This window comes from Felis catus, chromosome X (genome assembly GCF_018350175.1).
Source record: "Felis catus isolate Fca126 chromosome X, F.catus_Fca126_mat1.0, whole genome shotgun sequence".
Classification (NCBI taxonomy): Eukaryota; Metazoa; Chordata; class Mammalia; order Carnivora; family Felidae; genus Felis; species Felis catus.
In genome coordinates this window covers 26,224,731-26,248,972 of record NC_058386.1, presented here as the reverse complement: position 1 = coordinate 26,248,972, position 24,242 = coordinate 26,224,731, and the positions used below count along the sequence as shown (strand labels likewise).

The window sequence follows — 24,242 nt, the reverse complement described above, 5'->3', positions numbered from 1 at the left end:
AACCGTGAAGACCAGTGGACCAAAGCTACCAAAGGAGTGCCATACGATCCTCCACAATTTTAATACTACTAAAACAATACTTAAAAAAAAACCTGGTAATCCCTTCTCCTCTATATTTTCACCTGCGTGCACCTCCACTTGAGTACCAAAGTACTTAGTCTTTCAGAGTAAGGATTCCTATTTTAATTAAACTCAACTTCCGGAATCACTGTAATTACAGCAGTAGAGTTACATCCAATTAGGTAAGCGTTTCCATGCCTGGGTTTCCTGGGGGAGAAAATTACCTGCTCACTGCAGTCTAAGAAAGGGAAAGGAAGAGAAAACACACGAAGAGTCGCTGCTGCCCTCTCTCCCGAGCACACTACCTCCCCTTTTGGGAGGAAATGATAAATACAATGAAAGCAAAAAGGTATATATTCTCAAGTCCTGTGAAGAGATAAAATATCTTTTAAGTCAAAGGTTAACTCGGCGCGTCAAAAATAAAAGGGATGTCACAGAATCCTAAAGGATACCCCCTCTGATTTACAACTTAGCCTTAGGGTATACTTTGAGGATGTTCCCTCCATTTGTCGGGTGTTATTTGTTGGAATATCTCTAGGGCCTAGAATAGGTTCAACACCTACTAGTTTTAACTAGGCTGACTTCGGGGCCCCCACACTAATAACGGATTTGTAGACCTTTGGAAAAGGCACAGAAAAGGGGAGAATTTTGGTAAATTCCATCTGACTTACTAGACCGTGATGCCGGTGATCACATAGCATTTGGACCTAACAGGATGGGGCCCGGCCTTCCCTACGTCTTCCGAGCCCTGAACCTGTGCAGAATATGGAGACCACCTTTAGATGTTTGCGATCTGACCCTGGGCAACACTTCCACGTCTGTGGGACACTTTCTAGGTTTAGTACTTGTAGAATCTTCAACTTTCTGAGGGTTGCACTGTCCAACCGAAATATGATACAAACCACTTGCGGAAATTTAAATCAAAAAACATTTTTTTTAATGTTTATTTATTTTTGAGGGAGAGAGAATGTCAGAGCATGAGCAGGGGAGGGGCAGAGAGAGAGAGGGAGACCCGGAATCCGAAGCAGGCTCCAGGCACTGAACTGTCAGCATGGAGCCCGACGTGGGGCTCGAACCCACGGGCTATGAGATCATGACCTGAGCCGAAGTCGGACGCTTAACCGACTGAGCTACCCAGGCGCCCCATGAAATTTAATTTCTTTGAAGAAAAAAAAAAACAGTAAAAAGAGGCAAGTGAGATTAGTTTGAATAACATTGTATTTAAGCCACTGTGTCTAAAAAATTAGCATTCTGACATGTGATCAATACAGAAACTATTAAGGAGATCTGTTATTTTTAGAAGTCTCTGAAATCTGGTATATATCTTATGCTTATGGTCCATCTCAATTTGGACTGAAAGTGACCACACTGAAAGTGGTCAATTGCCACGTGTTGCTAGTGGCTATTGGACAGGGGAGTGAAGTTCTGGACTACGGTTTTTCTCATACATCTAGGTTCATGTGAAGAGTTTTTAAAAATTCTTTTTAACGTTTATTCATTTTTGAGAGAGAGAGAGAGAGAGAGAGAGAGAGAGAGAGAGAGAGAAAGAGACAGAGCATGAGCGAGGGAGGGGCAGAGAGGGGGGAGACACAGAATCTGAAGATGGCTCCAGGCTCTTAGCTGTCAGCACAGAGCCCGATGCGGGGCTCGAACTCACGGACCGTGAGATCATGACCTGAGCTGAAATCTGACACTTAACCGACTGAGCCACCCAGGTGCCCCCCAGTTTTAATTAAGACTGTCCGTTTGTCTGCAGATGGACAAATGTACAAAGAAGGCTAATGATGTTTCCACAATACTTTCTGCCCAGGGGGTTACTAACACTATAAGAGAACACAAGGCCCAGTAGCCAGAATGCTCGTCTGATCTTTTCCAGTAGATTTCAAAAGCCATGGTCAACTGAAGATGGCAGTGGCTATATAGTTTGTTTTACAAAAGGTCAAGCATGGTCATTTGTTTAAAACTCATTAGATGGCAAAGAAGACCCCAGAATTACAGATGCTCCTCACCTCTTTTTCTCCCCTTTCAAATTTGAAATTCACCAAATTTAAAAGTCAGTTAAAACTTCAGATGCACAGGGGTGCCTGGGTGGCTCAGTCAGTTAAGCGTCTTCAGCTCAAGTCCTGATCTCACGGTTCATAGGTTCGAGCCCCACGTTGGGCTCTTCACTGACAGCTCGGAGCCTGCTTGGGATTCTCTGTCTCCTCCTCCTTCTCTCTCTCTCTCTCTCTGCCCTTCCCCTGCTCGTGTCTTCTCTCTCTCAAAAATAAACATTAAAAAAAAACCTCCAGGTGCACAACAGCACAGAATCGAAGGCTCTCCTTAAGAAAATTAATTCAAAGTAGTATTTGAAGGCACAAAGAGTCCCCGGTTCCTGGAAGAGATCCTCGAGATCCCATGGGCTAGGCTTTCCAGAATGTCCTCCTTGCATCTCCGGGGCCCTTCAGAAGCTGGGAAGGAGGCAGCTTCAGGCAGCTGGGAAGGGGCTCCAGCTGAGCCCCTGGGCCACGCTGACCTTAGATTTCACATTTTATCGCCTCCAGCTTCCAGATGTGGACCTATCCAGAAAAGAGCTTACCAACGGAGCTCCAAGGCAAAAAAACGCAGGACAACACAACACAAACTGAAATATATAATATAATACTCTAGTATTCACAAAGGGAGCTCCAAGAAGTTGGATAATACTGACAAACAGGGCTAAACTCTAGGTTTTCTAAATGCTGATTCAGTGCTTTTCCAATACAAAATCATGCGAATACCACTTAGGATTTTTTTTTTCATCCTTCATTAAGTGGCGGGAAATACAAAGTTTTAGGACATAAAAGGAGAAAGGCCATCAAACTCAGACTAGTGGGGGTCTGAGAGGGGCTATCAGAAGAGGGAACTTCTCGACTGGGACTTCAGGTAGCCTAGAAGGGAGTGTGTGAGCGGCAGGGAGCGGAGGGGAGGCCAGGCTGAAGGAGAGCAGGTGCCTGTGGGGACCCGGGGAATCCAAGGGGATCCAGTGGTCTCCAGGGGAGACAACTGAGGGCTCCAGTCAGAGAGCCACCAGCAGGGGGGACTGAAAGAAATGAAGCGCGCTGCTGAGAGAGATCTAATTAGGATATAAGCAATTAGATGCGACAAGGGCTTGGACGGAGAGGAGTAAAGAAAAAGGAGGAATGCTCACAGATGACAGGTGACAGGCCCGCCGAGACAGTGTTTACCAGACAGAGGATAGGGTGGGAACAGCAGTGGTGGCACAGAAGGGGGTTAAGGAGATGGCAGAGTTCATCTTCAATCATGTGTTGTTGGGGTGTTACTGGGGCACATGCGTAAAGATGCCCAGCGGGCCGTTGCTTATATTTGAGGTCGGAAGCTTAAAGAAAGAGATCTGTTCAGGTTAGAAACTTGGAACTAATAGATAGAGAAGTTCTGGGGATCCAATGCACAGCAGTGATTCTAGCCAAGAATACTGTACTATAAACAGCCAAGAGGCTAGATCTTAATTGTTCCCACCGCAAAAAAGAAATGACAATTATGTGACGTAAACGAGGTATTAATGCTACCAGGGGTAATCGTATTATAATACATAAATGTATCAAGCAACACCCTGTACATCTTAAACTTACACTCTGTTACATGTCAGTTATATTTTAATGAAAAAGAAAAAAAGAGGGGTGCCTGGGGGGCTCAGTCAGTTGACCGTCCAACTTCAGCTCAGGTCATGATCTCACCGTTCGTGGGCTCGAGCCCCACGTCGGGCTCCGTGCTGACAGCTCGGAGCCTGGAGCCTGCTTCGGATTCTGTGTCTGTCCCTCCCCTGCTTGTGTCTCTCTGTCTAAAAAATAAATGAGTAAACTTAAAAAAAAAAAAAACTCTTAAAAAAAAAAAAAGAGAGGAAGAGATCTGTTCTCAGAATCCTGTGTTGGCCAGAAAGGCAGATGAGGAGGTGACACTTCGTGTATCATGAAGTCAAACAGCACAGGCCTGGGGAGCACAGAGCTGGGGGTGGGGGTCAAGCTCCAGTCCTGCCCAAGTCAGCTGCGGGACTTGAACTTTTCTGAACCTCAACTTTTCCATCTGTAAAAGGATTAAATAAAAGAATTTATAGGAAGTATTTCACACAGGGCAGGAGCACCGTAGGCGTCCCAGACATGTGACCACTGCTGTCCCTGCCATGACTGCTATTTTTATTACCGCTACTACCACCGGCAGCCACCGGCACAACTGGCCAGTGATAGTTAGGATTCAGAGCTCCCAGCGCTATATTCATCTCTAAGCCCAAATCATGCATCTGTTCCAGATTCTGTTTTGCGGGGAGGCCAGTTACAAACTGAAAAAGGGAGGGAACGTAGGAGATTAGTGGGGTGCCCGGCTGGCTCCGTCGGTTGAGCGTCCGACTCTTGATTTCAGCTCAGGTCATGATCCCAGGGTTGTGGGATCGAGCCCTGCAGTGGGGCTCTGTGCTGACTGTGGAGCCTGCTTAAGATTCTTTCTCTCTTTCCTTCTGCCCCTCTTCCCTGCTGGCTTTCTCTCTCTCAAAAAAAAAAAAAAAATAAAAAAATAAAAAAGACAGGGGTGCCTGGGTGGCTCAGTCGGTTAAGCGTCCAATTTCAGCTCAGGTCATGACCTCACGAAGCCTAATTCATAACTCAATTCCCGCTCTGGAGGAGAGGGATAGTTAAAAAACTGAAGAAACATGGGAAATGACTTTGTTTTTTTAATATGTAAGGCCTTTCTAAAACAGTGCATGCCTTCCCTGTCTTAGAAGAAGGAGAACGGGAGACGGACCACACGCCGTCGTCACTAAGAAACTGTCCCTTAGCGTCCTAAGCTGAATTCACTTACCTCTGCTCACTCATCCTGTAATTCGGCCAGCCCACGAGAAACATGCGCATTCACTTCCCTCCCACGTGACTTCCCCCGCTAGCCTGCGCTTCTACACCGCACTCAGCCAGATGCTGTGTTAGGCTTGGGGGGAGGGAGAGCTGTTCCCACATGATGTTTGTGAGAGACAAGACAGGGCGGCAGCTCCGTGAGGGGACCGTCTTCCTGCCATCTGTGTAAGGTGATGGGCGAGAAAATGAGCCAACTTGGTGGAAAAGAAGAAAGCACAAAAATAACACAACCGTCGTTATCACAATGGTGGCCTCATTCTGCCTAAGAGCCGCATCAGTTTTACTGCGTTTACGGCGCATTAGTCCCTGGCCCCTGATGGGCGCTTAATAAATAGGCGTCGAATAAATACGTGAAGGGAAGAAAGCGGAAATCCGTCCCTAAGCCTTATGAGATCTCTAAGGATGAGGCCGCTGGGGCCAAGGCAGTGCTTCCTACCAAAACAAGCACCGAACTACAATTCTCGTCATTCTTTGGAGATGCTGGCTGTTGGAACACGGCGGTTGCGAAACCGTCATCCACCGTGACTACACCTGGGTCCAGCCCAGGACCCGCTGGATCTGAGTCACAGGGCGATCAAAACCAGGACTTCTTCAAAGGCAACGTTTTCTGTTTGTTTTTTTCCATATTGCGAAACCAGTGTGTGCATATGTTTTCCTTGGTGAAGATTCATCTGTGATTATAATCAGAACTGACACCTGAGAAGTGGGTAAGCGGCCTTTCCCCAGCCTCTCCTCTTCCCTTCGCAGGGCTTCAGGCAGCCGGGGGGCCTAGGGCACGATTTAGGGCAGGCTTCTGGGCGCACGCGACAGACCCGGCCTTGAATCCTAGTTCCACCAGTTACTGTGACCTTGGGCACGGTCCTCAGCATGGTCCGATGACCTGTGGAAAGGAGCTTACCAATGCCACCTACATTGAGGTTGCTGTGTGGGTTAAATGAGATAAAGCTGGAAAAATCCTCCCCTGCAGCATCGGACACATTTCAAGTCATAACACGTTCCAAGTCTTTGCTTTTCGTAACTTTCAACTTAATGGGGAAAAACAAAGTTACCAAATAAAGAGGGAAGTTGACTGTTTAAGCTGAAACTTTGGTCTTATAAAGAAATGGCCCCTCCTTAAAACCTGTTACACTGATTCTCTTTCCAAGAAGTTCCTATTCTGTAATCTGAGTAATCATGTGCCAACCCCAGTTCACTTTCCTATCAGACAAGTATGAACGTTTCCCTTTAGTACAAAGCATATGCCTAGGGTCCCAAGGTGAACTCTTTGGCAACTAGACGAAGAAATGAACATGTTCTCAAACTGTCTACTAAAATATAAGAAACTGGGGCGCCTGGGTGGCTCAGTCGGTTAAGCGTCTGACTTCGGCTCAGGTCATGATCTCAGGGTCCATGAGTTCGAGCCCCGCATCGGGCTCTGTGCTGACGGCTCAGAGCCTGGAGCCTGTTTCGGATTCTGTGTCTCCCTCTCTCTCTGCCCCTCCCCTGTTCATGCTCTGTCTCTCTCTGTCTCAAAAATAAATAAACGTTAAAATAAATAAAATAAAATAAAATAAAATAAAATATAAGAAATTAAGTAATGAAACACACCCAAGTCAGGAAGTTTTAAGATATTTTTGGGACAAGGCAAAAGAGCTAACCATAATCAAAATGCAGTTGACCTACTAAAGGGAAATAAAAATCTATGGAATCAATATGTATAAAGTGCTCCCTGTAGACAAAACACGTGTTCAAAAAACAAACACATGTTCATTTGTTGCATGGACCAAGATTTTTTCTTAAGTTTATTTTTATTTATTTTGAGAGAGAGAGAGAGAGAGAGAGAGAAAGAGAGAGAGAGAAAGAGCAAGCAGGGGAGGGGCAGAGAGAGAGGGAGTCAGAATCCCAAGCAGACTCCACGCTGATCTCACCGTGAGACCTGAGCCAAAGTCAAGAGTTGGACGCTTAACCGACTGAGCCACCTAGGTATCCCCGGACCAAGATGTTTTAAGGAACACAGAGACCAACAGGACCTAAAAGGAGGTCCCGGCTCTGAAGTACAGCAGGTATACAATTATAATACAAATCAGGTGATCAGAGCTATTAATAGATGTATAAGAAAAGCACTATAGGAAGAGGTAGAAATTCTAAGGGTTTGAGGAAGACCTGCTAAGAGATGGCATCTGAGGCACTATTTGGAGGCAGAGTTGAATTTCAAGAAGCAGATCTAGGGACGGGGGAGGAGACAATTCCCTCAGAGGAAAGAACATGCATCTCGAAATGTTGTGTCCATTAGGGGAGAAAGTTAACAATGGTTAGTACAGAAAAAGGAAGAAGAAAGCTTGGAGAGGTTATTGGTCTCGTGAAAGTTGAATGAGATATGCAAATCTAATGAACACTGATCAGGAAATTACTCAAATACCTTTAACTTGATAAGGTTCCTTATGACAGCTCTTATTGTATTCTTCCCTGAGAAGGTAAGCAATTATTTGTGAGTCATAATTACAACGTGGAACAAAATGACTAGAACCCTTGGGAATTACCTTGTGATCGAAGCACTTATTCAGCAAATCTATTATCTGCATTTTGCAGGGAGTGGTTTAGCAACCTCTTTCCTTGTATCTGAAGGAGAAGTTGACTGTTAAACCATTCCTAAGTTTTGTTCGACTTCACGCATGATCTGGAAGTCTTTTGCCGACCCGCGAAGCATCTTTCATAGTTGTTTCTCAAGAAGCGGCAAACTTGGCCGATCAACTTTTACACATCACTCTATGAGCAGGATGGGGACCTTCTGAATTTGCACCTCAGCTTTACTCCGTGAGACCATACTACACCAGAGCTCAGAAAACACAACCCAGGGTCAGCAGGCTCGTGACGTTCATGTCACACACTGAATGATTCATGTCACGCACACAAATGATTGCGATAATATGAAGTCGATTAATTCTTCCCCCACCAATGCAGAAAGATGCCCCTTGGGCAACAGACTCCGAGGGACCAGGAACAGCCTGCAGTAGGTAAAGAAGAAGCCTGCCGGGCTAAAGGGAAGGCATACCGAACTGAATAATGTAAGGACATGAGTAATAATAGTGAAATGAAACATCAAATACTTTACCCATGTTCACAGCGGGGAGAAGCTGTATCAACTTGAGAACAGTCGCCCCGTTCAGTGTGGCCCCCACAATGCTTAAAGAAGTAGTTGGCCAACGTTAAAGAATAGAGAGATTTCACTGCAAACTCAAGACGATCAGCGTTTCTTAAAGAATTTGAAGATCTGGCAACACTGGGCTTGTGGTGCCGCTTGGCTCTAGGCTGTCCCCTTGGCCTGAGTCGGCTCTCCGCCTTCTACCTGGCTGGCTCCTGCAGGCACTTGTGTGGGCAATTCTTGAACAGGATTTCCAAAATCAACCCACAGTTAGTCAGGACACAGGTCTTCAATGGCCTTTCTTAATTTGGGAAGACGGCCATGATGATTGTGTGTTTTATAGATTAATCAAATCCAGTTAGGCAGACTATCTTACTTATGATTCAGGATTCCTTTACAAACATTTATATGAGAATAGGACAAAGTGAAACCTGCCCGGGGTGATCTAAAGATAAGCAATGTAAGAGACGGTGGTTTGAGCTTGGCAGCTCCAACCTGGCTAAGTCATTAAATAGGATTCAAACTACAAGTGGACAGAAAGCTTTTCAGTTCAGACAAGAGGGACAAGTATCAAAATGCAGGCACAAATGCAGGTTTTAGTCAAGTGGCCAGTTAAGCAGAACTTGGAAGACATGTACTTACTGTATAGACAATGAATACATGTAGTGTACGCCCACATACACATACATACAGAATAATGCACGAAAAAATGATTTGAAGTCAGTGAAGAGCTAAATAATCATTCAGTATTTCCATCAACCTGCTAAGTGAGCCAAGTGTCCACCGAAAGCATAAGTTCTTGACCAACAAGCGTTTATTTAAATTACTTTTAAATCATCTTACCAAACTCGGTGCTAGATCGCTTTAAGAGCAAGTTTCTTAATTGCACACGACATTAACAAGCAGAGTCCCTTAAATAGCACTCCGTTGTGATAAAACTGCTCTCAGACACGGTAAATAAAAAGAGGAACAGCATTTTCCTGTCACTTTAAGTTGAGAAGCACGGAGAAAACAATCATCTGTTTGTGACGGGCAAAGCATCCGAACTGAAATTTGCGAGTCTTCGGAATCGAATAAAGATGCCGGTAAAAGCACAGTAGCGTGACTTTTTCCTAACGTGTTCAGCACCGCCCCCCACCCCACCATGCCGGCCTTCCACCTTCTGCAATTTGCGTGGGAGAGGATGACAGCGCATCATCACGCTAATACTATATTCGTTCTACGGCTCCAAAGGACGCCGTGTTAGGCTACCAAAGCCGTGACACAGCTTTTGCCCCATCCAAGGACGTCCTGCGCCCCGCAGGCCAAATGCTCCTGGGGAAGACCGCAGTAGCGGTCAATGTGGCCACCTGTCCCTGGCTACAGGCGGGCCGCTCTTACGGATGCTCGGCGAGTCCCAGCTCCCTTTGGGGGTGGAGTCCCCCTATGAGTAGGTGATTCGGCTCCACCACCGAGGCCGGGGCTGCTCAACTCGGCCACGGGGGTCGCGAGAGGCCGAGGTCCCCCAGGCCCACGGAGGGCAGCTCCAGCGTGGCGGGTCCCGCTCCGGGGGCCTTGGCCTCCACCCCCTGCCTAGCGACTGGGGCCCGGGGTCGGGGGAGGAGCGGGATGGGGACGCGACAGCCAGCCCCGAGGTCCACGGGCGCCCGCCCCGGCTCAGCGCCTCCTCAAATGTCACCCTGGGCTCACCAAAAAGCGCGTGGAGCTGGTGCCCTGGTCCACTGCCCCCACCAATGGCCCCAAAACTGCTTTCTTCGCGGCTGCCATGAAACCAGCTTCGGGTCAGCGGGCTATCGCGGCCCGTTTCCCGGGAGACGGCGGCGGGCGGGGGAGGGGCAGGTCGCGAGCCGGGCAGGCGAGGCGGCGTGCAACAGCAGAACGCTGGGATCGCGCTCCAGGCAGCCCCTTTACCCGCGCGGAACCTTCTCACCCCGCCCCTTCGGCCCAGGCCCCGCCTCCAACCGCGTTCCCCATGACTCCGGGGGCGTGGTGGGGAGGGGGCGCGGCCCGCCGGGCCAGCCAATTAGCGAACGTGGAAAGAGGCGGAACGTTCCGACAGTCAGAGGGCGGTGAGACGTCAGGGAGGCGGGGCCTGGGCGCGGCGGAGGCGGTGGCCCGCGCCGCGGGTCACGTGGGCTCCTGCGGCCCGGCGGCCGAGCCGGCCTGCCGCAGGGCCGGGGGCGGAGGCCGGTGCTGCCCTTTGGCGGGGAGCGCCACCGGCCCGTGGAAAGGGCACAACCCCCACGCCGCGCTCGGGGGCTCCCTCCCGCGAAAGGTCCCAGAGGACAGGACTGCTTGTTCCCCTGGTGGGCTGTGCAGAGCGCGGCGTGAGTCGCTGTTCAGGCCGACCCGGCCGGGCCTTCCCGCGCTTCCCACGCCCCGCCCACCTCCCCTCTCCTTGCCCTGGATAAGAATTCCCTGCAGGGAACCGGCCCCACGTAGTGTGACCCCCGGGAGCACGGCTAATCCCTCATCTTCGTCCGCTTTTCAGGGACAAGGAACGCGGAAGTTCTTTCGGTTTAGCATGTAAGGCAAGAGCGCAGAATCAACCTCGGGTCCCTCAATTGACAATCTGGCATCCGGCAACTCCCTGTCCCGAACCGCCCTTGCTCCTCGCTTGACCTCACTCTGGTGTCCCCTCCCTCTCACGCCATTTCCTCTCCCTCCATTAACTGCTCTACATTGCAAAGGGAGAGCAAAGGGGCTCTTTGATTTGACCTTGAATTTACCTTGCCAGGATCCTTTTGAGTCCCGCGCGTTTCAGGAGCTTTTCAAACTTTGAATGAAGACCCACCGTGAGAAATAGTTTACGACTCCAGGTGTGTGCGTGCGCATGTGCATAAATTTATTTTCTATGTAATGCATATAGATACACATAAATATATTTTCTGTGTATTTACATTATTGAAAAATGTTTCCGAAACAATTTATCCTTCCGTGCTACGCATTCTGTATTGCTTTATTCTATTGCTGATCATTTTATCAACTGAGTAAAGGAGGCAAAACTGAAAGAACAAAGGCCTTTTTTTGGGGGGGGGGTCTCAGAATTGCAGTTTCGGTGCAGGTCCTGGAGGACTCAGAAAAGGGTCTTGTTCATGTGGGGAAAGCAAGGGGTTTTTACGGGAAAGAAAGAAGGGGTGATTACATGACTTAAGTAAAAGAAAAAAAAACCTACTTTGGTGCTGACTGGCGGAGCCACTTCTCATTACTATCTTATTGGTTATTTTATTGTTGCTGTCAAATAAAACTGTCCCTGGTATGTATGAATTCACTTTGCTGTCCTCCTGTGATCTGTCAGTTGCTCTCTTTAAACTTTACGATCAACTGCTTGTAAAACAGTTGCTGTTTCTGGCCTAGTTCAGGAGTTCATTGGGAAGAAACATGCAGCTGCAAAATGGAGAACCGTATGGCCAGAAATTTTACACAATTCCACAGTTCCCTTTTGAGCCAAGATTTTTTTTTTTTTTTTTTTTTTTTAGGAAACATGTCACAGATCAATACTATTCCCTGGTAGCCAGTTTAAATGTTCTGTTCTGGACCTTAAGTAAGAGGTCCGGTCCAAATCTCATGAACCGGCCCTACTCTTGAAAATGTCAGTTCAGGGGCGCCTGGGTGGCTCAGTGGGTTAAGCGTCCACTCTCAATCTCGGCTCAGGTCATGATATCACGGTTTGTGAGTCTGAGCCCCACCTATGGCTCAGCGTTAACAGTGAGGAGCCTTCTTGGGATTCTCTCCCTCTCCCCCTCTGTCTCTGCCCCTCCCCCACTCATGCTCCCTCTCAATAAATAAATAAATAAATAAATAAATAAATATTAAGAAAAGAAAATAAGTCACTTCAGTTAAACACTTGTGTCTCGTTTCAGGAAGTGGGCTTCGAGGGGGTTCCCCAAATTAGGCCCATACTGTGCAAGCAGTCAGGTAATTAATAAGAGGCCTCTCTACGGAAACAAAAGAAAAACAAAGGTTCATGGTTGGAGCGTATTATAAACCCAGTGTCTGCGTCCTGAGTGTGGCCAGTGAGAAGATTTCTGGATGTCAGGCTCAAAACATCCTCAGAAGGGGGCGCCTGGGTGGCGCAGTCGGTTAAGCGTCCGACTTCAGCCAGGTAGCGATCTCGCGGTCCGTGAGTTCGAGCCCCGCGTCGGGCTCTGGGCTGATGGCTCGGAGCCTGGAGCCTGTTTCCGATTCTGTGTCTCCCTCTCTCTCTGCCCCTCGCCCGTTCATGCTCTCTCTCTGTCCCAAAAAATAAATAAACGTTGAAAAAAAAAATTTAAAAAAAAAAACAAAAAACATCCTCAGAGGGAGTGAGAGCAGGCAGTGGCGATCTGACGGATTTTCCTGGTTTGCAGTCTGAGTAGCTCTGGTGATCTTCCTGAGAGGCCCATATAAAGCAACAGGCGCGAAGACCGTCTGAACACGGGCTGTCGTGGCCGGTCCTCTGAAGTGTATCTCGAGTTGTCTAGCTTCAGTTTGCACAGCTTCGGGAAAAATGGCAGTTTTAGTTCTCAGCCATTCCAAGTCAAAAGAATGAAAGAACACTGGAAACCTGGGTTTGGAGAGTCACAGCCAGATATTTGAGGAAACCAGGATTCAGGATACAGCCCAGTTTTGTAGGGAAACAACAAACCGTCAGACAATCAGAACTAGAATCTAACATCCACACATGTGTGTTATGGGAATACCATTTTTTTCTCTTTTTAAAAAGAAAACCACAGGTCCCAAATGGTGTTGCTTAGGCCGAGTTCCCAAACTGGGGCTTACTACCTAATTTAATTGCAGTTTCAACCTCTCCCAGAAATGTAACCTTAACTGGTCACTCAGGAATTTTCCAGATCAGCCCACTGAGTCTGTCCTATGGGGCCTCTCTATCCCCCAAAGGAAGATGAATAATCTACATGATAAGACCCCTCTTCTTCTCCCCCACTAAGGGAAAGTGACCTTTCGGGAACAATCCTTTTCATTTACTAATAACTTTCTGGCCCCACCCTCCTTCCTATAGACACTTTCCATTTTGTACAGTTTCTCAAAGCTTCCCTCTACTTGCTAGCCGGGATACTGCCTGACTCAGGAAGCATTTAATAAAGTCCATTAAACCTTCAGATGATTTCAGTTGGATTTTATTTTTTAACACTCTCTAAAATCACCCTCATTTCCACCAAAGATAGCCAAAGGAATACTAATTTGTAAAATAAGTCCAATTTCAACACGTTGGCCTGATTATTTTCAAAAGTGTAGCAAGACTAGTGATTGATTATATAGGTTCATTTATTTTATTTTATTTTCTTAAAATTTTTTTTAACGTTTATTTATTTTTGAGACAGAGAGAGACAGAGCATGAACGGGGAAGGGGCAGAGAGAGAGGGAGACACAGAATCGGAAGCAGGCTCCAGGCTCTGAGCCATCAGCCCAGAGCCCGACGCGGGGCTCGAACTCGCGGACTGCGAGATTGTGACCTGAGCCGAAGTCGGACGCTTAACCGACTGAGCCACCCAGGCGCCCCTATATAGGTTCATTTAAATCTGCTTTGCTGGAACTTTTCGTAAGACATTTTAGATTGAACTTTCAACAGCCTCTCCAAGCTAAGGAACCACGCCAAATACTTGCCATCAGACTTCTGTGTAATTAATCGCTAAGGATTTGGGTGAATTCCTCCCTTTTTGAAGTCCCCCCAAATAGCCTGAGGTTCCTGTGCCTGCCAGGAAGCGACCTTCCATCCTTATCTGGTAAGGCTGCTGGGAACCCTGTAAGCAAAGTGTCAGGATGATTTTTCCAAGGGGCTTCATTGGCTCCATAAAGTCAGCCTTACATCCTTCAGGCTGTCTGGTCATATCTGAGTCTATGCATGTCTCTGAAATACGACATTCCAGTCAAAGCGTTGGTAATATAACCAGTGTGTCCAATGCTGTCCTGTTACAAGGAGAACGGATTCTTATTAAATTTATACAAAGAGCTGTAATTGCCGTGAAAATAGGAATACTCGCTGAGAGTTTCTAAATTCTGGAAGGATCAGGTAGGGAGAAAAAGATAAATGTTTCAGATCTGTTTACAAAGGAGTAGTTTACCAAATTTCTGTAAGTCATAGATAGCCTAAGACAGAACATTTCTTTAAATCTGGAAGAGAAAACATTCTTCCTCAGTTTATTCAGGCCCGTGTTATTAATTCTTGGTTTTTTTTGAATTTTTTTTTTCCAACGTTTATTTTATTTTTGGGACAGAGAGAGACAGAGCATGAACGGGGGAGGGGCAGAGAGAGAGGGAGACACAGAATCGGAAGCAGGCCCCAGGCTCTGAGCCATCAGCCCAGAGCCCGACGCGGGGCTCGAACTCACAGACCGCGAGATCGTGACCTGGCTGAAGTCGGACGCTTAACCGACTGCGCCACCCAGGCGCCCCGTTTCTTGTTTTTTTTTGAATCCAGATTTCCCAATAGCTGCAGAAATTCTTATCCAGTTCAGTTTTGTGATCTTAAGGTTATCAGAAACCTGTATTTGTCAAAAGTCCTTTCCATGAATCTCCTTGAAGCTGAAACACATGTGCAAGACCATCAAGAATAAAACAATAACTGTAAATGACAAGGAGACTCAAAATGGCCACAGTTAAAGATCTGTTGGGAGCTCATTATGATACAATTGAAAAGGAAGTTTGGTTATTTCTGTGACACACAACACGTTAATAATTAGAATTACAAGCAATAACACTGTACCAGGACATATTAAAACTTGAGGAATTTCATATTCTTTCTAGAACAGTTACATGAATGGCAATTCACCCATACGATGTAACGTAAGATGCTTTATCCTCACTTAGTACCTGACAATGCTTTGGTAATTTGACAATTCCTTTGGTAATATAATATACCAGATAAATAAGCCTAATTAGTCAAAGAGACTTCATTTAGAATTTGAGTTTGGGGAAGTTTGTGAAAAATATCAGAAGGTTTTAAATTTAAAGCACATGACTAAAGAGGATCCCAGATCATTATAAGATTTAATACTTACGTGTCATCCCAGGCGACGATAAGATCCTAAAGGCAAATATAGAGGATTACAAAGTCGTTAGCGAAAGTTAACTCTTTTAATACTGGGAACATTCAGTGTCCTTAAGTAATTAAAGACCTGATAAAGACAAAACAGAAACTTTGATTTTCTTACCTGCATTACATTAAAGACAAAGAAAAGCCTTTGTTTGTAATTTTATATTAAGAGTAGACCAATAATTTAAGAAAACTTGGGTGTTTTTTTTTTTTTAATTTTTTTTTTCAACGTTTTTATTTATTTTTGGGACAGAGAGAGACAGAGCATGAACGGGGGAGGGGCAGAGAGAGAGGGAGACACAGAATCGGAAACAGGCTCCAGGCTCCGAGCCCTCAGCCCAGAGCCTGACGCGGGGCTCGAACTCACAGACCGCGAGATCGTGACCTGGCTGAAGTCGGACGCTTAACCAACTGCGCCACCCAGGCGCCCCAAAACTTGGGTGTTTTAACAGTGAGACAAAACCAGTTCTAATCTTGTACCTTTGACATTAAAACTCACCCGTTCCAATCATAGTTCTGACCCTGCATAGACTTTTTTTCAAAGATTCCTTGTTTCACAAACTTTCTATGACGTTCATTCCTACATTCAGATTTTGCCTGATTTCCCTCTTTAAATAACCGGCCTTGCCTTAGGTCAAAAGTTCTTCCTTTTCCCTCAAAAAAACCATGGCATGTGGAGATGTTTTCTTATTATTTCTAGTAGCTTAAATTATATTTAGCAAAATTCTTAACTTTTAGAGACCTTTTTTTTTTTTTAAGTAATCTCTACACCCGACATGGGGCTCAAACTCACGACCCTGAGATCACGAGTCATATACTCCACCAAATGATCCAGCCAGGCGCCCAGTTTACCTATTTCTAATGAAAACTAAGAAGTAAGCAGTTGTGAACTGTTATACTAGCATTCTTTTTTTTTTTTTTAGATTTTATTTTTAAGCAATCTCTAACCCCAACATGGGGCTCAGATGCACAACCCCAAGATCCAGAGTTGCATACTTCACTGACTGAGCCAGCCAGGCGCCCCTATATCAGCATTCTTTAGACTCGCAACTTTATGAACACATTTCATAATTTTTAGAAACAAATGCCTTCTTATAGTAAACTTCTCAGTATGGCACAAAACATATTTAGCAATTGACCCAAATATCTTTAGTTTCTCTGTAATAGGAAGTCGAAAGTAAATAAGCTTATGTTTAGTAGTTAATGTTTCAGGATTTCATCTTATGTGGAAATGATCTGGATATTTCAAGACTACGCATTATGTAACTTAATTTAACAAATCCAAAAAGGATTTGGGGAAACTATTTAAGTAGACATAAATATTGCTGAAAAGCTCATTTACAAACTTGTATTTTACTTACATCAATTTAATTCACTTGTTCTTAATAAGTATGTTTAGATTAGTCAGGAAAATTTCACAACACACTACACAGCTAACCACCTTTAAGTTACATTTCTTGCTGACCAAGTCTGTAACAGAGATAACATGAGCTAATTTGACTTTTAGCAAACCTAGGGAGAATAATAGTTTTATATTTACTGCTGACAACTCTAAAAACATGCCTGTTTTAATTAAACCAACCAACTTCAATGAACTTTTATATATTAAAGATTAATCTTAGATCACATGAACTTGAAATATATTTGGGTTCATTTCTATCGTCTGAGATTTGAGCCAATTAAACAGAGCTCTTTTATAAATTAATTTCGGCAGTACCATTCAGAGGTAGAAAATACTACACATCTATAACACATTTGAACATAAAGACGGACACAAACGGAAACCTTATTGCTATTGTTGTAAAGTTTTTAGCCATGAGGGGCACCTGGCTGGCCCAGTAGGAAGACCGTACGACTCTTATCTTGGGGTCAAGAGTTTGAGCCCACACTGAGCGGAGAGATTGCTTGAAAATATAATCTTTAAAAAAAAAAGTAATAATTTTTTTAGCCGTGAGGCTGAAAGTAGGATAATTCAGAATTCACTAGTTTAGAAAAGAGCATTTGGATGCAAACTGTTTTTCTGGGAGATGGAATTAGTTAAGGTTATGTGCTCAGATAGCTAAAACTTTTGCCACTGATATTTGTGGGGAAGACAATTACCATTGGTATTTATCCTTGCCCAGTAACCTTATGGAAGCTGTGGGCTAGATTTGGGGCAAGGGTGCTTCTATAGCCATTTGTAACTTTAAAAAACTTCCCCCCAACCCCAGGTTTTAGGAATAGAGGATGATCTACACATGAGTTCCCAGAGCCGGTTATGAGACTTTTGAGATAAATAGTGGATGTTTGGCATTGGTGAAAAGGGGAGGGTGAAGGATTTTCAGTTGTTTCTGGGCCTTTATTTCTGGTTTCGCAAAGATTTGTAAGATAAGGGCAGTTGCTTTTAATCCTTCAAGGAACTGGGTTGCAATTTAAATGACATTCTAGGTTGATCCACCCATCTGACTACATTATCCTCAGTTTGCTTCTTCCCCTCTGGGTACATAGTTCTAATTTTAACTTAGGGGAGAGGCCTTAAAAAAAATTCTTATCAGGTGCCGAATATCAGCTTCCAATCTGGCCAACTTTGGACTACAGAGCCGCTGTAAAATAAATTCTTGCCAGTTTTGAGCTGGGACAAACAGCAAGTATTTGTGACGGTACTGAATAACTATGCTTTGGCTGTAAGACGAGTCCCCAAAGAAGGTGCAAAGATACTACCTTCCCAAGATCTAGAGTCACTCCCAAAGATAGCCGAAAGAAAGAAATGACAACCTGCAGGCCACAGCAAGGCAGACAAAACGAGTCAAGTGGGAAGATAATGGCCATTTCTCCTGAGCGACAGGGTCTCAATGGCCTTCAGCTCAAAATGCCAAAGTGGCACACTCCGGGGACACTTGCTCTGAACCCTTTCAGTCTCCTTCAGTCTTAAAGAAGTTTGACTACCCAAAAGCTAAGTTACATTTTCTATGTGCTGTTCCACTATTTCCAAAAATATTTCCCTCTTTTCAGGGAAAGAGATGTGTGCCGATACCTCCCCCCAAAATTGAGGTCTAACAGGTGAATGGGGTCTGCAGGGACCAGAAGGAATTGATGAGTGCTGTAAGGGCCCCAGCTGAAAAGAAACGGGTAAAAATTTTAAAACTGTCATGGGATATTAGACACTCCCACAGTTTGTAGTGTTCGGTACTCTGGGGAAGGCGGGGAGGCAGGTGGGTGGGGTTTAAAACTGACAGTGTTGTTCCCACGTCTAGAGGGGGAAAGGGAGTGGGAGATACAGGCTTCCAGTTACGGAATGAATAAGTCATGGGAATAAAAGGCACAGCACAGGGAATACAGTCCGCGGTGTTATAAGAGTGTTGTCTCGTGACACAGGGTGGCTGCCCTTGTGATGAGCATAGCATAACGTATAAACCTGTTGAATCACTGGTTTACTCACGTAAACTCATGTAACATTGTATGTCAGCTGTACTAAAAAAAAAAAAAACAGAGAGAGAGAGAGAGAGAGCTCATCTCACCTCATTCCCAGTAACATCTACTTCCCCTGAAGTGTTGGGTAGAATTAACGGGAAGATCCCCTTTTGTCCTGGGAGCTGCGCTATTCGGTCGTATGAGCATTAGTTCCCCTGCTGTTTGTGCCCTTCTGCTCGTAGGCTGTTGGAGCCAATGCTGTCTCACAGGTAACAAAGTTGGAGTTCAATTAAAAAAAAAAAAAGTTAAAAAAAAATGGGTTTTCACGATTAATTTTGTCAATACCAAAGTATTGTTTACAAGTTTTTCTCTAATCTATCATAATAATCAAAAACCAGATCCGTTTGGCCACTGATTACATCGTTGCTTTGTTTCTGCAATCTATAGTCTTTTGGAAACCCTGAGGGACAGTTTTATGTAAATCTTCAGCTAGCTTAAAGGTTTCTGTTTTACCTACAGCTTTTCACTTAGCAAAATCAACAGGCTCTGTCCGGCCTACTTTTCCCATTCATTCCCTTACGTGACCTTCATTTACAAGCATGCGTAGAAGCTGATAAAGGTCAGAATTACCAGGTTTATGGGTCTGAATAACTAAAGCGAATCCCCTAGCAAATCCTAGAGGGTCTTCAAGGGCATGGGGAAAGTCCTTGGCAGTAAGTAGTTCATGGTCGTGCCTTGGTCCACGGAGTATAAATGACTGATAAAGTCTTAGAGCGTCCTTCATTGGGTTTAAGTTTAGAAGGAGCTCGGATCGCTGGAGGGTCTAGAGGAAACCTCCGGGTTGATATTAGAGAATGGAAGTTCTGTGCATCTAGGATCGCCAGGGGGAGAGCAGGAGGGAGAAGGTGGAAGACAAGCAGTGGGTGTAGCGTTTCTCAGAAGCTCCTTGAGCTTAGGTCGTGGCTGAGAGAGGTCAGAGTCACCTTTAGAAAGTTTAGGTAATTTCGTTCCTGAGGAAGCAGGTTTAGAATCATTTGATTGGTCAGAGGCCTCCAAATACGAAGGGAACTATGCTTCTACTCAGGCTGCTTGGTTTTTTCTTTTTCCAGTTGTGCCCGCAAATAATCTAATTTTGGAATCTCCAAAGATCCCCGAGTGGCCACTGTAATGACAAGTCACAGTGATCCCACAAGACAGAAACTTACAAAAAATGGACCTATAACAGACACCCAGCTGAGTATGCGCCGGACAGACGAGAGTAGCTCTGTAGTTCAGACAGGCAGACAGACAAAAGCCCACATAGGAAAGACAGACACCCAAAACCTGGGCCTAAGCGTCAACTGAAAAGAGGGAGGTTGGGGCATTCGTGGCTCGCTCAGTCAAGTTAGAGCCCCATGTTGGGTGGAGAGATTACTTAAAAAAAAATCATGATAATCGTGAGGTTCAGAACTGAGAGGACTCACCGGCAGAACCCCGAACCGCCTGCTTAGGCAGGTACCATGTTCAAATCCAACGGCAGTCCCAGAATCGGAGTGGTACATCGCTTCAGATCCCCTGCTGTTCTGATACCATTGATGTTGACTGAGACAAGGAGGCAAACCTGAAAAAGAAGAAAGGCCTTCGTTTGTGATCTCAGAATTGCAATTCGGGCACCCAGATTCCAGAGGCCGGAGAAGAGTGTCTTGCTCATGTGGGGAAGGCAAGAGAGGCTTTTATAGGAAAGAAGCAAGCGGTCATTACATGATTTAGATAAAGAAGAGAAAAAAAAACCCTGCTATTCGGGTGCTGACCCGTGGAGTCGCTTCTGATTACTATTGTGTTGATTATTAGTGCGATGAAACAAAACTACAAAAAAGTAGTTAACTTTACTGCCCTCATATAATCCGAATGCCACTTACTCTGTTGAAATTTTATGAGCAATTGCTTGTAAAAGAATTGTCACCTCTTGTCCCGTTGGACAGTTCCTTAGCTGGAAAGCAAAATGGAGCTTCAAAACTGAGTCCCTTCCGTCCAGAAACTTTACACAATTCTACACTTTTTAAAAGATGCTGATTGAAAATCACCAGAGGAATTAGGCAAACCACTAGGCTATCAATTTCAAAGGCACTCTATTGTCACCCTCTCATTTCTTTCCATCCTTTTCCCTAATGTCTCGGTGTTCTGGAGGAACATCATTTCTATTTTTTCCCCCTCTGGCCCTTACTCTACAACACACTCTCTTATCCATCTCTGTGTGTATAGTTTAACCATGTTTGCTTTGGAAGGAAATTGTCCTGTACTCTGTGTAGACATCACTCTGGTGTTCTATGTGATGCCTGCGTATAGAAATGCTGGACTTAATAACTACTGGTAAACTGGCCTGCTTAGGAGAGGAGGGCAGATGAATCAGTATTTCTGAATTTCCTGGAAGAAGACACAGAGAGGCATTCAGGCAGATGTAAAGGAAGTAGGCTAACTGGCCTCTGAATACCATGAAAGGCGTTAATTAAATGATATAGATAAGGATTTCCTTGATTCTGGAAGGCAGTAAAAAGGAAGCCACCAAACCTACCATATCAATCCATTAAAAACAAACAAACAAACAAACAAACAAAAGTGACCGGGGCACCTGGGTGGCTCAGTTGGTTAAGTGGCCAACTTTGGCTCAGGTCACGTGGTCCCATGGTTCGTGAGTTCCGAGCCGCACATCGGGCTCTCTGCTGTCAGTACGGAACCCATTTCGGGGTCATCTGTCCCCTTTTCTCTCTGCCCCTCTCCCGCTCACACGTTCTCTTTCTCCCTCTCAAAAAGAAATAAACATTAAAAAAAAAAAAAGTGACTGACATCGTTCTAACTTTCACACAGTTTTGACCCTCAGATTCTCACAGGACAGGGTCACACACTTCTAAGCTCCCTCTTGGAGTTCAGGGAAGGTCAAAGGGAAGAGTCTTAAACGGAAGACTCTAGCTCAGTGTATCTAATCTCCACACCCTAAATATTTACTCTGAGCCTCCGAGTCCTGTTTCGTCGTATCCAACTGGAATGACCTCCATTTCTCTGCTCTTTCTCATCCCTTCAAGCCCTGGCTGCAGTCTGAAAACTCAAATTTATTCAAAGGTACAAACTAACCAAGAGATATTCTGCCTTCATTTTCCATACTATCCCTGAGGCAGAGCTGGAAATAACAATGGGGCACGTGTGGTCCGGCGAGCGTGAAGTGACGCGTCTGAGACTCGCCCGCCTTCTGTGGCAGAACCGGAACTAGAATTTCCGTCTCCTGACATCAAGCCCACTGCTCTTTTGTAGCCGTCTGAGGGAAGGGCAGCCAAGAAAATAAATAAAAACGAAGAAGGTAGGATGCTGGTCCACCTCGAGCTCCCCGCGACCCATTCCAGACCTGAAGGTAAAGCAGTGGGAGAAACACTGGATTGGACAGCTAAGGAGCTCTTGGCCTTGATCTTGGCCTTGCCATTCAACGCTTGATCTTCCTGACCTGGAATAACTAATTTTCTCCCCTGGCTTCCTCTTGCTCACCGGTCAAACAGGGAAAATGTCATTGACCTGGATGGCATGATGTGTGAAACCACTCTACAAGCGAATGATTTAAGTAGCTTGAGTTATCTCAAGTTCATCGTGATGATTTCGGGCTGGTAGGGCAAGAAATCAATGTCAACTCCCATTTGGAGAGAGTCTTGGGGTTTCAATTATTCCCCCTCTGGTGTTTCCTGTTAATTTACACAGAATTTATGTAAGTAGAAAGACTACATTGCCGTAGAGATTCTTTTTTGGAGGGGGGGGGGGGAGGATGCAGTCATGTTTCTTGGCCTTCTCATATTTGCCTTATTTTTTCTAGTCTACTTGGAAAGCTAGCTCCTTAATCTCTTCTCGCTATTCGAACGATGACTGGGATAGGGACCGACATGGACATGGAAAGGATAACATGGAAAGTTACCGAAGGAAAGGATTACAGTAAATAGGTCAGGATTTCCTTTATTTTATGGGACTGGGATGATTTAGGGAGATATAAGAAGTGATTTGCCCAAGATAGCAGAGGGAGTTAAAGACAGATTAAGAACTTAAATACAGTTGATTTAAAAAAGCCACATTAGGACGCTTCCTCACCCCCCATGCAAACTGGAGAATCCACTCACGTGCATGTGAATAATCCAGGTGTAGCGACCTAAAAATTATGCATCACTCTCTGCAGTGTTGCAAGTGTAATAGAATTACGATATGGCGACGATTCTCAAACTCTGCCTATATCAGAACCACCTACAGGACTTGTTAAAACCCAGGATGCTGGGCCCCAATCCCAGAGTTTCTGGTTTAGTAGGTGAGGTCTGATAATTTGCATTTCTAACACCCTCCCAGGTGATGCTGGCCAATGGACCATGAATATGCTGGAATGTCTATTTTTCTAGAACTTGGCGAAACTGTGGTAAGAGAACCTTTTGACTTGTGTTAGTGACTTTTTCTCCCAACTATTAGTTCTTTGTTAACGAATAATCCACTTAGCATACCGGTAGGGGCGCCTGGGTGGCTCAGTCGGTTGAGCATCCGGCTCTTGATGTTGGCTCCGGTCATGATTTCAAACCCCATATCAGGCTCTCGCTGGCAACGTGGACCCTGCTTGGGATTCTCTCTCTTCCTCTCTCTGTGACCCTCCTCCGCGCTCTCTCTCTCTCTCTCTCTCTCTTAAAATAAATAAATAAACATTAAAAAAGAATACTGGTGGAGAAAGGCTTTAGGCAGACATTCTCAGTTATCAGCCTGTCGCCTAGGGCACTTGTTCGAGATGCAGGTTCCTGCTACTTTCTCCCTCTCCACCCCCTCGGAATGCAACAAGCGAGGCTCCTTGATGCCTCGGCTTCGTCCTGATCATTATTTTAGCACTAGGGGCTGGGTGTTCTGTAAGCAACTGCTGAGCGAGTGAAGGAATGAAGTGATCAATCAACGGAATCCTACCTTCGGGTAATAATGTCAACCGGGCATCTCTTTTATTGTTTTAAAGTTTTACCGCACCCTTTGCCGCCAGATACAAAAAGGCATACAGCTGTCACAAGGAGGGCACTGCACACAAAGTCTCAGCTGTAAACACCACTTCAAAATATGAAGCCGCTCTTTGGAATACATTGTGTCAAAGGCTTCCCATATGAATACCGTTGTTATAAAACGGCGACATTTCCTTTGACAAGCAGACAAAACGCACCCGTTATCTTACACACATTTCCATCTCCTTGTAACAATTCCCGTCTCTACCTGCGCTACTCTCATCCACCCATACAGGGCACAGGCCACTTCTATTCCTTCACAAGGGCGGAGGAGACTGGGCTTGGGCCGTGTGACTTGCACGGCCATCAGCAAACATGGTGCGGAGACTTGATAGGTGATGTACAAAAGTGAGCCCTTCCTCCTTGGAACCCAGCTGCCATGCTTTAAGAAAGCCAGTCTAACCGGCTAGCAGATGAGAAACTGCGCACTCTCGCAGACCAACGCCAACTTCCGGAAGTGTGAATGAAATCGTCTTGGATGTTTCTATTTCGGCCCCAGTAGAGCTCCCATCTGTTTGCAGCCGCTGAATGAGCGACCCAGGTGAATGAATGACCTTGGTCAATATCGCCCGGAGGAGGGAAACCACCCAGCCGAGCGCAGATAGTACACAGAATCGTGGCACATAATAAATGGTTATTGTTTGGAGACGCTTGGTTTTGGAGTCGTTTGTCGTGCAGCAACAGGGGGATGACACAACGAGTACGTGTTGGTGTGATCTCCATTCCTC

At 45.4% G+C, this 24,242-nt stretch overlaps 2 protein-coding genes and 1 long non-coding RNA gene across 15 annotated transcripts in view; 1 reads left to right on the top strand and 2 right to left on the bottom strand.

Moving 5' to 3' along the window:
* GK (glycerol kinase) overlaps nucleotides 1-9,980 on the bottom strand; it is a 77,889-nt gene extending 67,909 nt beyond the window's left edge. For 2 of the 6 annotated variants that reach the window (XM_019823712.3, XM_045050500.1), the window contains exon 1: nucleotides 9,751-9,980. In XM_019823712.3, the coding sequence (XP_019679271.1) occupies nucleotides 9,751-9,828 (78 nt within the window). In that variant the 5' untranslated portion in view covers nucleotides 9,829-9,980. The remainder of the gene's footprint in view (nucleotides 1-9,750) is intronic. The other 4 variants (XM_019823713.3, XM_006943642.5, XM_019823714.3 and 1 more) reach the window with 3 other exon arrangements.
* Nucleotides 9,981-10,186: 206 nt separating this feature from the next.
* LOC102900122 lies at nucleotides 10,187-24,160 on the top strand. 3 transcript variants are annotated; one of them, XR_002739739.2, is made up of 5 exons: nucleotides 10,187-10,880; nucleotides 21,637-22,211; nucleotides 22,317-22,440; nucleotides 22,835-22,901; nucleotides 23,475-24,160. It is a non-coding gene; the product is annotated as an uncharacterized LOC102900122 (long non-coding RNA). The 3 variants fall into 3 exon arrangements; XR_442455.4 differs by having other exon boundaries at nucleotides 10,190-10,880; nucleotides 23,750-24,160; XR_891368.4 differs by lacking the exon at nucleotides 21,637-22,211 and having other exon boundaries at nucleotides 10,194-10,880; nucleotides 23,750-24,160.
* LOC109496468 overlaps nucleotides 12,290-24,242 on the bottom strand; it is a 348,709-nt gene continuing 336,756 nt past the window's right edge. Inside the window, exons 6-9 of one of the 6 annotated variants that reach the window (XR_002739737.2) lie at nucleotides 19,948-20,084; nucleotides 18,592-18,742; nucleotides 15,060-15,085; nucleotides 12,290-12,539 (exon numbers count right to left, since the gene is read on the bottom strand). Coding sequence is in view for 3 of the 6 variants with exons in the window: in XM_023248808.2 (XP_023104576.2) it covers nucleotides 19,971-20,084 (114 nt within the window). In the remaining 3 variants the exon portion in view is untranslated. Of the gene's footprint in view, nucleotides 12,540-14,346; nucleotides 15,086-18,591; nucleotides 18,743-19,947; nucleotides 20,085-24,242 lie in introns of those variants that run through there. The other 5 variants (XR_006592826.1, XM_023248808.2, XM_045050325.1 and 2 more) reach the window with 5 other exon arrangements.